General features: G+C 33.7%; 1 protein-coding gene across 1 annotated transcript; it reads right to left on the reverse strand.

The window, feature by feature from the left end:
* Positions 1 to 1,087: 1,087 nt before the first annotated feature.
* On the reverse strand, positions 1,088 to 16,542 carry LOC141698523 (transportin-1). Its single transcript, XM_074503228.1, has 29 exons — positions 16,185 to 16,542; positions 15,052 to 15,339; positions 14,732 to 14,821; positions 14,481 to 14,558; positions 14,300 to 14,380; positions 13,233 to 13,283; positions 12,964 to 13,049; positions 12,549 to 12,615; positions 12,386 to 12,442; positions 12,280 to 12,309; positions 12,130 to 12,189; positions 11,842 to 11,955; positions 11,364 to 11,477; positions 10,756 to 10,854; positions 9,879 to 10,004; positions 9,721 to 9,795; positions 9,514 to 9,585; positions 9,259 to 9,369; positions 8,741 to 8,824; positions 6,086 to 6,190; positions 5,445 to 5,546; positions 5,292 to 5,354; positions 5,139 to 5,213; positions 3,788 to 3,859; positions 3,513 to 3,637; positions 2,779 to 2,830; positions 2,628 to 2,696; positions 2,446 to 2,505; positions 1,088 to 1,883 (listed from the first exon to the last, which is right to left on the reverse strand). The coding sequence occupies exons 1-29, from the start codon at positions 16,365 to 16,367 to the stop codon at positions 1,800 to 1,802; spliced, it is 2,673 nt and encodes an 890-aa protein (XP_074359329.1). The 5' UTR covers positions 16,368 to 16,542; the 3' UTR covers positions 1,088 to 1,799.
* Positions 16,543 to 16,831: the final 289 nt, after the last annotated feature.

The raw sequence follows: 16,831 nt of genomic DNA on the forward strand, positions 1-16,831 counted from the left end.
AAAATAATAAAATAATAAAATTACAAATATTATAATCAGTCATGTATAATAAGCATAATATGTGGGTTCCGAAATAATATATTAGTACAAATTAAAGTATCACAGGGTAACAAGTATTATACTCCTAAAACCTGACTAGCATATTTTTACCTTTGAAAATTAAATAAGTCATTGCCGGCCTTCGTACTCGATGAACCTTGACCATCACCGCACATTAAAGCATATCAAATACTGTGTTAAAATAAGTATAGCCTTTATTATAATATGAAATCAAAAGATGATTTTTAATATCAAAATAGGATTTAGAATCAAATTCATGATTTTACAATTACATCAAAAGATTCTAAATATTTATACTATAATATAATAATCGGAATTAGATATAATTTGATTCAACGGTTATTTCATAATTTTAGTTATTAAAAAAGTAAATAATAATGTTATATATCCGCTAAATTAATAAATTTTTAAATTACTAAACTTAGAATACTTATACTACTAAATTAACACCGCAACTTATCTTATTATTAAAAAATAAGTGATATATATCCGCTAAACTACTAAAACGTATTATTCTTATCCTACTAAACTCCGAGCACATATTATTCTATTATAAATTTATAATTATTATATATTTATATAATTATTATATATTTATATGAATATTTTAAAATTATAATACGATAAAATAAATAAAAAATTTAAATAATAACATAAATCCGTAAAACCACGGGATTTAAGATAGTATATATAAAGTATAAACAAACTTTTAAACGCCCAAAATATGGGCGACTTAGTTTGTTTATCCATTTTTTTTCTTTTTATCAATTGCACGCCTACCCAACCTCGTTGTAGCAAGAATTAGCATTGCAGCTTTTGTACTACACAGTTAAAAACTATGGAATATTTGTATTTCAAACGACTTGCAGATCGAGAGATTTGTCACAAACTAATAGCCCATTGTTTTGAGAATCAAAGCTAAAACTTCTTTATTACTGACAGACGGAAATTTTAGTAACACTCAACTTCACTGTAAATGTAATTACAAATATATATATCATACCCAACCTAGATCAAGGGGGCCCCATTAACATCAAAATCGACTATTCAAAGTTCAAATCTTAAATATTTAGGTACCCAATCATTATGTACAGGTACTTTCAAAACTAAATCATGTACAAGCCACACTTGACCATACTAGGCGAGAAAAAGTTTCTCAACACGACAAAATAATATTACGCTTCACAATTATTATTCCCAACCCGTCACCATCCAACTCAAACATGCGCAATTACAACTGCTCCGGGTACTAAATACAAATAACAGCACTTGGCCAAAACATGAAAATTGATAAACCATGTTTATATGAACCTTTCCGAACCACCTCAGTGAACAAAAGACTAAACCTACCCAAGTAACGTCAAAACTGTTTGAAAGAAACTACAATACAGTAATAATTTAATCTAAATCTTAAATGCAAGATGTAACAACCCCTTTTTAGGGAAGAACAAGAAGGAAAGCCCAAATTCTTGAAACCTGCAACTCTGTACATCATATCCATGTTGGAATCCCAGCTTCTATCTTAATTAAACCTTGTAACATTTATAGACCTTGCATGAAACAAATACAGCTCTAAAGCTTCAATGTGTGATCACTCAGTGGCTTTATCCAAGTTCTGGTGACTGTTTGAAGATAAGATGGATCCCCCTCAATATAATGTACACTAAGATGTAGAAGTTACAATCGTTCTGAAAAAAATGTGAACCAAGTAGATCAAACCCCGGTCTGGAAAGTGGAGACTATACTTGATACTTTGACAGCTTTTCCTTCACAGGAGGTTCCAAAGATGACATGCACTGTTCCCATACTCCATTTCTAAGCATCTGGCAAGTAGCGTATACATACACGATTTAAGTAACACATTACTATTTGCACAGGCAACATATATAATCAAGGACTACAGGTTTTTTCTTTCAATCTACTTGGAAACACCAAGTTAAAAACAAAAGATAATTGAACTCATTCCGCAACTACAAATTATACTGGCTTTTAAACTTTGCACTTTTAATTATAAACTGTCCGGCTACAGATACCTGTTTACCTCATTGCCAAAAGGATATTTTTTTAAGCTCCAGAAGTTCATAATGAGAATATTCAAAAAGAATGGAAGGACAAAACAAGGATCAAATGAATAGTTTATCCAAATCTTTAGATAAAATAACACAATAGGGAAAATCCACTGACATTCACAGGTAGACACCTAAGCAGCATCTTCTATAACTTCAGAGCTTGGAAATTAAAATACTAATATTTTGTTATAGTTTATCACTGATTCACTGTCACATTAAATCTGTTATAAACGTCATTTTTGAACAAGCATAAAATGTGACACGGAAAAAAAACGAAGCGCCAATGATATTGAGTATGTATGTAAGCATTTCATACTTGTTTATATCCAAGCAAAACTTGGCAAACTTCATTCCGCAGCTCCTCGCTCATTATTTCCTGAAAAAAATAAGAATATGGAATTAAGATATAGAAACTTTTTATCTAACTTATTTCCAAGTTCAAGTACAAAATCAAGTAAGGGCATATTTCAAGTAAAGACAACTGTAGAACTTCCTTACACGCCAGCTTGCAATTGCTTTACACATAAAAGCCAGTGAATTCAAAGCTCCCGATGGATTTGCTCTAACCTGTATGACATTGACAGAGATATTTGGATATAAAATTCTAATCATAACCTATTTGCTGGTAAAAAAACATGTAGGTGCATACCATTGCACATAATCCACGGAAGGCATCCTCTTTTTCTATATCATCTCGTATCCTGCCACAGTATACATATAGATATTCATGGTATAAATGATGATTAACACACTCTTCAGCAGTAGGATAGGAAGGAAATGAGGGACAGACATTTGAGAAAATTAATCTAAAAGTATAAATCATCACAACCCCACAGCAGTTCACTATTACATTTTATAGACAAGAAAATGACTGAACAGTTCAATTCTAAACCCCCGAGTATTATCAATTCAAATGAATACCTGGAATTTGGCCTGTTAAATTTCATTTCAAAGCCTGAATACAAGTGGCTATGTGCCAATTAAATTTTTAGCATTTTAGTTAGGCAACAGACCAAGACTAAGTCTCTCAATAATCTGGTGTCCTCAAAGTCCTATGTACGGTCTTGAAAAGAGAAGGCCTTGGTATAATTTAGTATAATTAGTAGTTGGAACAAAAATTGTTCATTGCATAATTTAAGGTCAAGAGAACTGAATCATCAAATACATCTTACCTGATTCTCGATGCTCATGAATTTTAACTCAAACAGTATAGCATGCTCTGAGCAATGACTATTATTTTAATCAGGCATATAAGTGATACTAAGGCAGCTTTCGCGGCAGTTAGACAGCATTTGGGATATTAATATTTAAATGTAGCAATTAGATGAAGTGTAACATACACAGATAGAGAAAGATGCCAAGATTAAGCACGATATGACATACATTGATAAGGATAGACACCAAGACTGCATGAAGTGCTCCATGTGTGGCGATACTAGCTCCGGACAAACCCATGCAAGCCTCCCAAGTGTGATAGAGCTGTTCTCAATGAGTGACTTGTTGAGCCCCTGTTAAACATTAATAAAAGAGGTTTAAATACTTGGACATAATAATTTATAGATAATAGGTGTTAAACAAAAAAAAATATGCACGAAGATACATACGCTCTAAAGAAAAAAGCTGGTCAGGGCAAGATACTTTAAGAGATAGGAACTAACCTCAGCATGTTGGAGTATTGGAACCAATGATGATATCACCGAAATTACTACTGGAGATATTTCTTGACGTACCTAAATTTTGCAATTTCAGTGCCAAGTCAAAAACACTTTTGTTTTCCAAGCAGTACTTTAATCAGGTTTCAGAAAATAGACACGATGTTATAAGTATTACATAGTAACTATGTGCTTCAAGGGGCTAGATAACAGTAAAAATTCAGAGTTTATTCCAAAATCAGGGATGGTTCCAAGCCATCTTATATTTTCAACAAGGCAGACAGTCATTGTTATTACACGTTCAAATTTAATAGGGATGGAGACTATGGTACAAAAAATAGTAAGTACCTGGTAGATATCAGTTGATGTGCACAAAATACTTTGAATTTATAGATACCAAAAAAATAGTGTATTAAATAAATAACTCAAGCCATTGACAACACTAGAATTCATCACCCCTGGTAAACGACAAGGCAGAAATTACATAGAATTCTAAGGTTTGGCTTTCAGTACTCGTATATGGGAAACTGCTGCATAAGATCATCTGTGGACAAAATCTGTTAATGCTACAACTCCTGTTAATGCTTCAACTTAAAAACCACACGCATGGGACTGTACCTAAGGAATACACATAGTTGATGATTGCAATATGATTTATCTGCCCACAGTTTAGGTGAAAAACTTACTTGCCTATTTATTTTTAAAAGGTAATTATATCCAAATCAGCCTTCCAAGAGCACGTTGTCACTGTAACTATCAGATCATACTTGATTTACTATTCCCGGATATCAATATTACAATCTATTTGCAACTTCATTACACCGCTCCCAATTCAGGTAATGAACTTAATTGCCCATTTCTATTCAAAAGAATATTCAAGTACCCAAAACAACGTCCCAAGAGCACATTGTTATGGTAAAAATCTGATTCCACTGTTTCAAAATATAAGTATTACAATCTACATGGTAATCCACAAACATTACTCCGATCCTTCTCATTTGTTGCTAACTTAATTAATAGAATTCAATTCCCATAGGTGCTAGAGAGTAGTAAAACAACATGATTCAGGGAAATATGGGCGCCTAAGCATTTTCAATAACATCAGAGCTAAAGGGGAAAATGGGGCTTAATGAGAAATTGGACGAAATCAGGCAAATAAGGACTCGGCCTACATGTACGGAGTTAATAAAAATATTATTTTTAATATATACATGTATATATATAATACATCCGATTAATCCTCAAATACAAGCTTAATCGGTAGAAGGTACCCCAATCACCCAGTGATTTTTAAAACACTAAACTTTACAGTATGTAAGAAAAATGAGGCATTTTAAGCCTTGGAGAGTAAATTAACCTTGATTGCTAGTTCTCCAATCGCCCAACAAGCATTGTTGGCCACTGAAACATTTTCTTTAAGTTTCGGAGTGCTCTGTAAAGAAAACAGGACTTGTAATAATTGCAAGGCAAATAAAATGATCCAAAGAATTAAAACTAAAGGTCCACTTACCAGTTGCTTAGCAGCAATGTCAAGAAATTCAGACAACCGTGGGTGTAAATGAATAGGACAAACCTAATCAAGCATCACAGATTCGTTAGGTACATGTACATGATTTATACACAAAATAGATGAAAGTCTTAGGGTGCTTCACTTTCAACTTACTCTTGCAAGATCTCCAAGAAGTGCAAAGGCACTTTGTCGGATGTCAGAAGCATCATCCATGCAACATTGCAGAAGCAGATCCCGCAAGTTACTGTTTGAAACCTAAAGAGAAATATACAAACCTCTCAAAATAAGTCACCGAGGGTCCAGAATATACTTCACTAATCACTACACATAAGCAAGTGGTTTGTTTTTGTAGCAGAAATTATTGAGCTTCAATGTACGTCCCTTCGCTACAAGCTGACTTGGCTAATTATCGGTACCAATAATCATGTATATGATCATCATTTTAGAATTTTTATTAAAGCTTGAAACCAACGTAAGACCTGTCCAGTTCCATACTTTGGTAAAAATATTGTACATAGCTTCGCAAACCATATTTTTTTGAAACAATATATCCTAAACCTGTGGGGGCATGATTTGCAATGTTTTGACTAAAAAATAAACTTGGAGATATATAAAATTTTAAAACAAATGACAAATTCCAATCCTATACTATCATTCTTCAAGATAATCACTGAGAGAACGGTTAAGTTAAGGGTGGAATAGAGCTGCATTAATTACACAACCAGAAAACAAAGATACTCTTAACATCCAAGCAAATAAGACTAGTAAAGTAAATATATAAAGAAAGGGCATACCAAACTTTCAATCCCACTCCCAAGACCTTCTGTCAGTCCAGATAGAAGATCTAGAGAGCAGACAATAAAATCTTTATCATACTGAATGCCGGCTGAAGCATCAACCTGAAATGAAGTTGTAATTATTGTTTGGAAATAGAAGATATATATTTAGCACTTATAACATGGAGGAGCCACTATCTATAAAAGAAAAAGTGGATCTTAAACATCAAGTATTTCACTTTAGCTTGATTAACAAAATATAGCAAACTCTAGTGACTACTACAACTGGCATTTTCCTGTAGAGTCATCTTAAACCTTCCCTTTTGCCTTATTCTACACTTATGTGGCTTTCACTAAATATAGTGGTGAAACAGTTTTTATAAACTATAAAGACAAAAAGCTATGCCATTCAAATTTCTTTACAATACAAATATTATAATGCATAAGCATTTCTAGGGATGTAGCAGTTAATCTGTTTTGATAACAGAGCTAGAACAAGTAGTTATCATGAAAACCAGGTCTGACAAAAGAACACAAGAAAGACTTCAGGAAAGAATTTGCTCAGACTACAACCAAGCTGTATTGTAAGTAACAAACAAGCATGTATAATACTGCTAAATTGTAAGCTTTAGATGTACTTCCCCTTTCTCTTTTATGTGCATGTTTCGCATACTTTTAAGGTAAGTACTAAAGTGTAAATGCTTGTAATATATCTGCATGCGTCTTATTCTTATCTTATACTCAAAAGGAAATACATATGCAATTTCATATAGGGTGCATAGTTTAAACCTTAAATATGCACACGTGTAAAAGGGAAGTATAAAAAGGAACCAGGGTAGCACCACATCTGACTCTCACTCAAGAATTCATATGAATTCACCAAATATGTTTTCACTTTAAACTTATGGTTTTGACCATATATTTCTCCCGCTATTCAAATTATGTCTAATACCAGTACTAGTAATTACTAATAAAAAAAATGTTACAAACTAAACTTACAGATGTGATTTCCATACATAATAATGCATATGATGCATGTGCATTTTCACGTTGAAAAACATAAAATATACATCCTCATTATGAAAGTCTCATAACTAAATAAACTCCTAATATTGAAAACCTTTATTTAGAAAGATGAATGTGTCACATAGTTGAAGAAGAACTCTAACTCACCCTACAAATTAAAGTTTAAACTTTACATATGCACATGGAATTCCATACAAACATTCAATAGTGTATGTAGCTCATCTATACAGCTAGATTGTCACATATCCCCTTGTTCCTAAAATTATTTCAACAGTTGGTAGTACATTCTAGTACAGTTTCTTACTACTATACTTAAAGTGTTATTCAATCAATTTCTATTAACACTTTTTCTTGACTTAGAGAGCATCTAGCTATTTCATGTCCGAAGTTAGATTATAAGGCTTTGGAACAAAAAATGTGCTCCAACGGCCTCTTAGTGCTTCCTTAAAAAGTTAAGAGCAACATCTCAATTCTTATTTTCAAGTACTAGCCCCATCTTCTCAAAACATTATTTTATAATATATTATGGGAAACTCTCTCTCTCTCTCTCTCTCTCTCTCTCTCTCTCATATTATACTTTAATTGATGCAATGTACTTTTAATGGTAAAATATTAAATAAGGAACAAGTATAAGTAGCATTGTTGGAGACAAACATATTTATTCATCTCATAAGCTACTAAAAGCTAATTTTTTATTAGCTATATTTAAGGAATGAGTTAGGAGGCTGCTGGACTTGCTCTTATTCTAAATTCTTAAAGTTGATGTATTATAGTATGGATGCAATGGCAGGTTTTTTCAATTTAAGCATATATCAGCATTTCATCAACTCCTAAAAACATTTAATTGCCCGTTTGGGAAATCTTAAAATAAGTAACTTATTACTTAAACTGAATAAGTGACTGATAAGTGATAAGTTAATAAATGCTTATAAGTTATACAAGTGTTTGGATAATTTAACTTATAAGTCAAAATGTTTTTTATTTTTAAATAAACTAAAATATATAATTTTTAAATATATTTATCTTAATTCTTATATTTTAAGTTAGATTAACATTTAAAAAAATATGTTTTAAAACCAAAATTAATAAAAAAAAAATAAGTTGAGAAAAAGTATGTCGTTACCAACATTCAACTTATCAGCTTAGAAGTTGTAAATTCAACTTATAAGTTAGGTCGACAAACACTCGTCAATAAGTTATTGCGGGCTTATAAATCAATAAGCTGACTTATAAGATTTTCCAAACAGGAACTATGCCAAAACAACAAACCACAAACCATAACCACTAATTTAGCACCTAATTGGTGCTTCGAGAATTTTTAGGTACACCAACACCACATACCAAACTCGCCTCATTAATTTCTGCACAACAGAAATACCACGACACTAAGCATTAACTAATACTTGTAAAGTAATACTTCAACAAGTTATACAGAACATGCATATTAATACCCGAAAGCAACTACAGTAAAATTTTGCAAAAGCAAAGAATAATGATAAAAGCCAAGGACAGGATAAGTTTAATGTTCTTTTAAGCGCAAGTACAAATAAACATGTGACAAATGAGACAACGTAATATATAGATGGTAACAAATTAGAATTCAGACAATTTAATTAATAAGATAAACAATATCATGTCGATTAAGACCTTGGCTATTTCTTGAGTCTGGATGATGTTAATGCACCTCTGGAATACAGGCTGAGCAAATTGTGAGAATCCTGTACCCAATGCCTGTAAAGGAATAAAGAAAATCAGATGTCCTTCTTAAAACTCCAACATAATTATTAGTCAACCATGAGCCCTTGATTACAGTTACGAATAGCAAAAGCATTATGCACAATGAGAGTTTTGAACTGAATAGAAGTCTATTTCAATTCAACCATAGCAGAAATATCAAATAATGATGATCATATCTTACCGTGATGTTAATTTGTACACATTCACACTTAACATTAGTATTCTACATAAAACCATTGTTAATAATTGCCTTATTCTCATCATTCTCATCAATGCTCATATGTGCTGCAATGTAATTCAGACAATATGTGTGTGTGTGTTTGAGCGCGCGTGTGTGTAAAGAAGTAAGAAACCAATATGCAAATTGAACAACTACCATTACATACCAGCACCTAAAATCGATATACGCATAAGAGGCAGTTGCATACCTGTGCTATAGAAGTAAAGCACTCCAGTAGCGGGAATAGGTCTTTGTCTGCATTTGATAATTGCTGCCACTTAGCAATCAACGGTGGCATGAGCACATCAAGATGCACAGGCTGTAAATCATCAAATAAGAACCAAAAATCAGAAATATGCACCAAACAGACACATGTCAGAGAATAAGTCTGGATCTGAACAATATCAAATGAATGGTAATATTAACGATTTGCTCATTATATATTGAAAAGAATATCTGGCACCTGATTTAATTCCCCTCCAACAGCATCTGCCAAAGTTCCAATAGCATCATACACAATCCTAAGGTTCCGCCTCTGAGCATATGTGAGCATTATAAATAGACAAGAAAGCAAGATGAGAAAGAGAGCCACAGGCAAATAGTGGTCACTGTTGTCATTGGAGTGACAACTGATTAACATAAAGAAGTAAATAACGCAGCAAGCATTAACCTGATATTTCCCAAATGCGCACATAAGGTGTTGCAATATTACGTCTAATCTTGGCGCCAGCTCTTCTGCAGCTTCCTGCAAATGATATAAAATAACATCTCATGTAAATGATATTCTCGAATGTAGGAACACGGTATTAATTATATTCAAATATAAACCTCTTCCAGAGTTGCAAAAGCTGAACAAGCTGCCTCCTGCACCCGCTTGTTATTATCTAAAATTCTCCGCAGAAGACCCATAAGGACCTTGTCAAATTGTTTATGACCTTCTGGATGATTAATACCCTGAAGCAAGTGCATCACTTTTATTAGTATTTCATGCTAAAGATATTATTAAGATTAGCATATAAATGTGCTTTGTGACAAATAGGATCAGTATTGGTTTTTACAAGTGTTTTTATTAATTGTGCACCAAAAATATAACAATACAGGGTGATCCGATCACATAAATTCTTTAAACATCTGCCAAGCTTTACACCAAATGACTTACCTAATTTCTTAATATATTTAAAGAAATATCGTATTTCATACAATTCATTAACGAAAATTTACCCCTGACAAGAAAAATATATTGTATTAAAAAAATGAACTCTATAGATGTTCATTCATAAATATATAAAGATATCATGCCTAGAACAATAGTAAATTTCATTTTCAGAACTAATATTTTCTAAATTACTTTCTACTCATTTTTACCATGATTCTTTTAAATTCCAATTTGCATATATTTCTTATAGGCTATGGGAGAACAGATTTGAATCCAGGACCTAGCCATAAGATGGACACCTCTACTACTAGGCTATACCTTGATCCTCACTATTTCCATCTTATATCACACCGTTAAATATTAAAATCTTTACTTCCCCAACTATTATTCTTATCTTGCTACTATGACCTTACTGCGAATCGATTCCCGGAAATTATATATTCTCTCTAACTGCTAATGGTGTTCGTCATATACATATAAGAGGATGCATTAAGATGCAGCATCAAAGAAAAAAAATGTTAAGGAGATAGAATGATGAACTGATATTACCTCAACAATAAATTTGCTGAAACGTGAAAGTGTCCAACAGGAAATGCTTCTGATCAGGGGAAACTTGTCATCTAAGAGAGGGATGAGGAAAGCAACAATCTAAGAGAGAAAAAAACACCGAGTATCATTTATCATTCAACATTAAGATATAAAAGTTACGATCTACACGAAATCCAAGTTTAAAAGAGCAATGACTATTTCGTGCTAATAAAAAGACTTGCCTTGCTAAAGCTGTAATAGTATTGCATGACACCAATTATCACACCACCGAAACAAGCAGAAATGGTATACTAAGTACTTGCAATAAAGTAATGATCTACACTTATAGTAAGTCATCACCCATCAACACAAGAATAATTCACATATTCATATCTGGACGTGTGCTCCTTTTGCCTATATAAACCCCAAATGCTCTTCAAATTTATAGAATCTCAAAGTTTTGAGCTTACACGAGTGACCTGGTCAAAATCAACTAAGGCTCTGAACTAGTGGTATCCTTCTACTCTTGTTTACCTCGTACTGTTTAAACCTCTATTCATCCAGGCTCTTTGGGTGCGAAGCTAGGCGCTAGCAAGGCAAAATAAGAACAAGGTTGAGTTCAAGCATACCTGAGAAAGATGAGGATAAAGACCATTGATGCAACCCTCAGCTATGGCACCTAGAGCTAAAACTGCAGCTTCCCTTTCTTTCCAAGTCTCATCATCAGAGGTAGATAACTTCGCCTGCATTAAATTAACTAGCTGCATTATTGTATTCAACCAATTCTGTGCAATCTCAGGATTCCATGCAAAATGTCTCAGGATAATAAGAATATTATTTACAGCATAGAAATAATGAACAAGTCAAAGAAGGCATCTGCTTTTCATATTGTACTTTGTAACTTCCCTCATCAACCATCGTATAAATCTATTGCACAACAGTCCAGGAAAAATTTACAGTATTCCTTTGAATGTTGTCGTCTACTCTTAGTAAGACACGAAAATTGCCATATCCAGAAGGCAATGGGGGAAAATTGGGGGAAAAACGAAACTACTATACAGACGAGAAAACAAAAAAAAAAATTGTTTGATATATATAAACCTTTACCTGAACATAAGGCATTAGCGTTGGAAGGATCTCATCCCCAAATACATTTGAAATAATATCAAGGGCAGCAGCACTACACTTCCTCAAGTTCCAAATATTTACTATGTCATCATCCTGCAGTCACAAGATATTAAAACAGATAAATAAAGAAAAGTGAAAACCTCTTTCTTAATTCAACTGAAATTTAATCAAGGAAGACCATCAAGACCATACAAAAAATCGAAAGCAAAAGACCAAGCAATGTAACATAAAAATTAATGAAAATAAGAGAGTAAATAGAAAGCCTACATCATCTTCAGCATCCTCCGATCCATGAAGGCGTGATGAATGAAAACGTGGTTTTAGATCCTGTATGGCAAGGAATTTATTGAGAATTCCACAACGATACAAGTTTATAGGATATAAGAGTGAAAAAAGGAGATGGCCATGAACACGAACCTGGTCTCGATCAGGAAGAGACCCATCTTCCTGCAGTAAAATTACATCATTTCTACTTCATAAAAAAGGTAGAGCAAACAAAAGCACTAAAAAGATAGATCTAAACCTCAGCTTCAGCAAGAGACTCATCATCATCATCGTAAGCCATGTTTGATAATAAAACCTATAGGAGTTGTGTTATTTGTGAGATACACCAAATACGGTCCTTAAAGTCTTATATAAAAACATACCACCAAACAGGAAGAAAGAACACAAGAGTAAAACCATACTGGAATTAAACGTGGTAAGAACTCCTTGATGTTCTCAGGTGGTAACTGAGCTTCGCAGTACGCAGACCTGTCAAAGTATCAACTTAAAAACAGGCAACGGTAGAAAAAGAAGGGATAGGAGGCAAAGAGGCCAAAATAAATTGTGAAAGAAACGGAATTCCTCATTATTACAAATGTTGTGTATGCTTTGTTCTTCTGTATTATGTGGAATGAATGTAGACATATAGGCTCATTAAAGAGATCAAACAATATATTAAAGAGCTTGTATTAGAAGAATATATTAGGTGCAATGATTTTTAAAAAGAAAATGAGTTTAGAATAACTGTTGTCCACATGTAAAATAGGATAGTCTCTGTTACCCAAATTAAATAACTGAAGGGAAGGGAGAGGCATTTGAATACAGATCGAAGGATACCAGAATTCACAGGCTTCAAGAGACACTTCATCATCAGGGTCCTTGTTGACTTGCAGCATGTATTCAATTACATTCCTCAAGTGTGGCTGACATCATGGCACCAGAAAAAGTTATAATAGTACTAGTCGTTAGATATATGATCATAGAAATAATGAACTACTATAGTTTGTTTACATTAACACATACCGAAAACTAAAAGCAACATAGATAAAGATTATTAATTGGCCAAACAATAAAATATGCCCTGAAGGGGTAAAATAAGTTCAGACCTCCAAAAATGCAGGACGAACTTCTATTAGCTGAACAAAAGCCGCGCAAACCTGTTCAAGACATATCAAGGACAATATTGCAAGTCAGTCTTAGCTGAGAAGCACATATGAACCAGGAAAATTCTTGAAATAACCAACTAAATATTCTATGACATATGGACTTGTGTCAAAGTGCCCAACAAATATTTAACTATAACATCAAGGTCTTAAGTAAGTTGACGGCCATGATACCTCCCCCTCACCATCCCCACCAAAAAACTCCAGTCCAGTAAAATCTGTAGCTACACAAGGTAGGTACCATACAATAACACCTATATAATATTCTCAAAAAGCTGAATCAACAACAAAAAGAAACCTAAAAGATTTATCAAGAAGACTAAAAGAGTAACCAACTACAGTTGTTCCAAAGCTAATTTAATTCCCCAAGTGAAGGATGTAACGATAAAGCATGATATATGTATGATTCTCCTTCAGAAATCTCGCTTTCTGATGTGATGACAAAAAAACATATATACAACTCAGAAAGCCAGGGTCAAGTCCTGAGTTCAATCTAAAAGTAAGTCCAAAACCCAAGTTTAAATCCAAAAAACTTGAGTAAACGGCCAAAATTCTACCAACTTATGTAATCCACAAAACCCCACCGCAGGTTCTAAATACAGGTGCACTCTGTAGTCCAATTTAAGCACATATTCTGTACAAATGTCCCCCGCATACTACAGTGTGGAATGGGGACATTACAAATTGACCTTAACAAACACCCATAAGTTTCACACCATTAACTCTCCAGTCAGGCGACTTCATGTCCTACTCGACTAATGCTATTGTGAGATAATACCACTACTTTGACAACCAAACTAGACCGGAAAACTCAACACGAGCTAAATAAAGGTAAAAAAAGTTGACTATTAATCTGAGTGATTAATTAAAAAAAATATTTTACATATTTCAAAGTAATTAATAAAAAAATAAAAGTAATAGATTCATCATGGACTTATGGTATAATTATAATCAATCAAAACGAAAGATTAAAAGCATTTTGTCACAGTTAAGCAATTGAAACTACTTACCAATTTCCGGACCTCTGCATTCGGATCATTAGCAAGAACAAACAAACCTTGCAGAAATTTATCCATGGACATATACAGTACCTGAAAACAAATGAAACAATGCATACAAGCTAACCAGTTGATGACAAACATCATTGCAAAAGCAACAATAAATTGTAATGTAAAATCAGCAACAACTCACACTTGGCATTAACATAATGTACTGATTAACGGAGCCCAGCGACAGTTTTCTCAACGAGGCATGTGGGGATTGAAACAACTGTTGGCATTCAGGTAAAAGAAAGGATAGATGAGATTTAACTCTACTAGGGCAATAGAATAAAGCAGAGAAATCCAGATCTGCAGCTATTCACACAATAATCCTATCCCTAAAAAGAAAAAGCCCATTCATAATGAATGTCTCTCTCTAAATCGAACAAAATATTATGTCACCTGGAATAGTCTGGGAAGGAAAATATTGATAGGTCTTTCAGATGACCCAGGTGTTTCAGAATCCAGCACTTGGGGAATGTCCTCACAAATCTGTATAACACCATTTCATCGCTTAGATCATGTGAAGTTTCCTTCCATGATTTAAAAAAAAAACTATGATCTATTATTTAGCCAATAGCAACAGGCTAATAAAAGCTTCCAATATTATGCTGCCAATCTTAGTTTTGAAAATTTTATTAACTGAATATTAAAACGAGAAAGAGAACAGAATATGGCTACAAATGAGATATCCTAAATTGCTAGATAGAAGTAAGAAATACCTTTGATAAAGCATCCATAGCACCTTCCATATGATTTACGTCATTGCTGTCCAAGCACTTCACAAGGGTATTCAACAGCTCTGGCCAGCTTGTGACACCCCCTAGCTGAACCAGCACGCTTATAATGGTCCCTGCAGTAGACCTGATTTGCCTATCTCCTGCTCCCAAACACGGTAGCAGCTCTGATTTTATAAACTCCTGGTTCGCCATAGGCATGGCTGTATATGCATTTTTCAGGTTATTTTTTAAAAGCAAGCCAGCTGCTTGTCGAACCTCCACTGATTTGCTCTATTATTCCAAAGGAAAAATGAGGTAAATTAATCAACAGTAGTAGAGGTATGGTATGTGAAAAAAACATTGACCTGACTATGATTAGAAAAATTTACAGTTATTTTAAAAATAATAGACAATAAGTTTCTTATGATTAGCGCACTTATCCCCCACCCCCCTCTTAATCAAATTCATGGGCCAGAGGAGCATTTCCCTTTTCTTCCAAGGTAAAGACCATCATAAATAGGTAATTGAACAAATTAATAAACGCAAGCATAACACAAAGAAGCATTCAAAGACAGTACACTAACACGAACTCCCCTCGGCCCTCGGTCAAACACAAATATTTCTACGATAAAGAAACAAAGAGTAACGTTACTGACAATGATTAATGTTTACTAGAACGCATCCCCATTTAAAGCATACTGAAAGATCAAACCCTAATCAACTGAATATTCAACAATCAAACACTATAGAAAACCTTTGGAGCAGTCGTAAACAACATACACTGATGCATCATCCTTATCCTTAATTGAGGTCAATCCATCTAATAAAGGCAATCTAAACTCGACAACTCATTAATATATCTAGCATACTGATAAGATAAATAATTTATCTCCCTCTCTCTCTCCCTCCCTCTCTCTCCTGCTCTCTCTCCCTCTCTCCCTCCCTCTCTCTATCTCTCTCTCTCACATCAGGCAACTTGAGCAGTAAATCATAAACACACACACACAAAGAGCAGGGATGTTAAGAAGTGAAAAAATTATATAATAAAAAAGAAGAAGAAGCAATTGGAAAGGTAATGAGGAAACAGAAAGAAGGCACAGAGATGTAAGAAAAGGGTCAGGTGAAAGAATAAGAACCTGAGCGCGTGAGAGGATAAAAGCAAGGTAATTATTAAAATCAGGAAACAGAGAGTAATGTTGAAGTTGGTTCCAAATCTGAGACTTATCAGAAGCCGGTGATATTTGTTGTTCTAATAATCCACAGATCTCTCTAAACCCTTCCTCTTCTGCCTTCCACTCACTCACGGCCGCCATCGCCATCCCCTAATTAGGGTTTACGACACAGCATTTTATTATTCAATTTATTATTATTAATAAGACCAACACAACAACAGTTGGAGTTGTATGTATGTATGTATGTGATGTGTTGTGTTTAAACAGAATCAACTAGACTGTCAAAGAAGAAGAAGCGAGAGAATGATAGAGTGCTTGTTATTGTCTGTTTGCGGACCTATGCAACATGTATATGTACGCACCAATCACTCGCCCTCATTCAGTAGTCAAGTCATGGACATCTTTTCATTTCTTCTTATTATTATTTACAAATTACTAATTTGGGAATTACTCAAATGAGAACCCCCTGAGAACTCAGATCTAATCTCAGCCACACAATTTTTAGTTTAAAATTTAATCACAACCACACAAATCATATAAAACACAAATCATATTTTATATATTCTTTTTATCACCCCCATCTCCTGCACTCTCTATTACCACCCACGATC

The sequence above is a fragment of the Apium graveolens genome, chromosome 11 (assembly GCF_009905375.1).
Source record: "Apium graveolens cultivar Ventura chromosome 11, ASM990537v1, whole genome shotgun sequence".
Taxonomy (NCBI): domain Eukaryota; kingdom Viridiplantae; phylum Streptophyta; class Magnoliopsida; order Apiales; family Apiaceae; genus Apium; species Apium graveolens.

Coding starts and splice junctions, on each gene's coding strand:
- LOC141698523 (XM_074503228.1), bottom strand. CDS start 16,367: ATGGCGATGGCGGCCGTGAGTGAGTGGAAGGCAGAAGAGGAAGGGTTT. Junction 6,191..8,740: donor AGACTCAAGAAATAGCCAAG/GTCTTAATCGAC, acceptor ACTTCATTTCAG/GTTGATGCTTCAGCCGGCAT. Junction 3,860..5,138: donor TTGGAGAACTAGCAATCAAG/GTTAATTTACTC, acceptor TGCAAAATTTAG/GTACGTCAAGAAATATCTCC.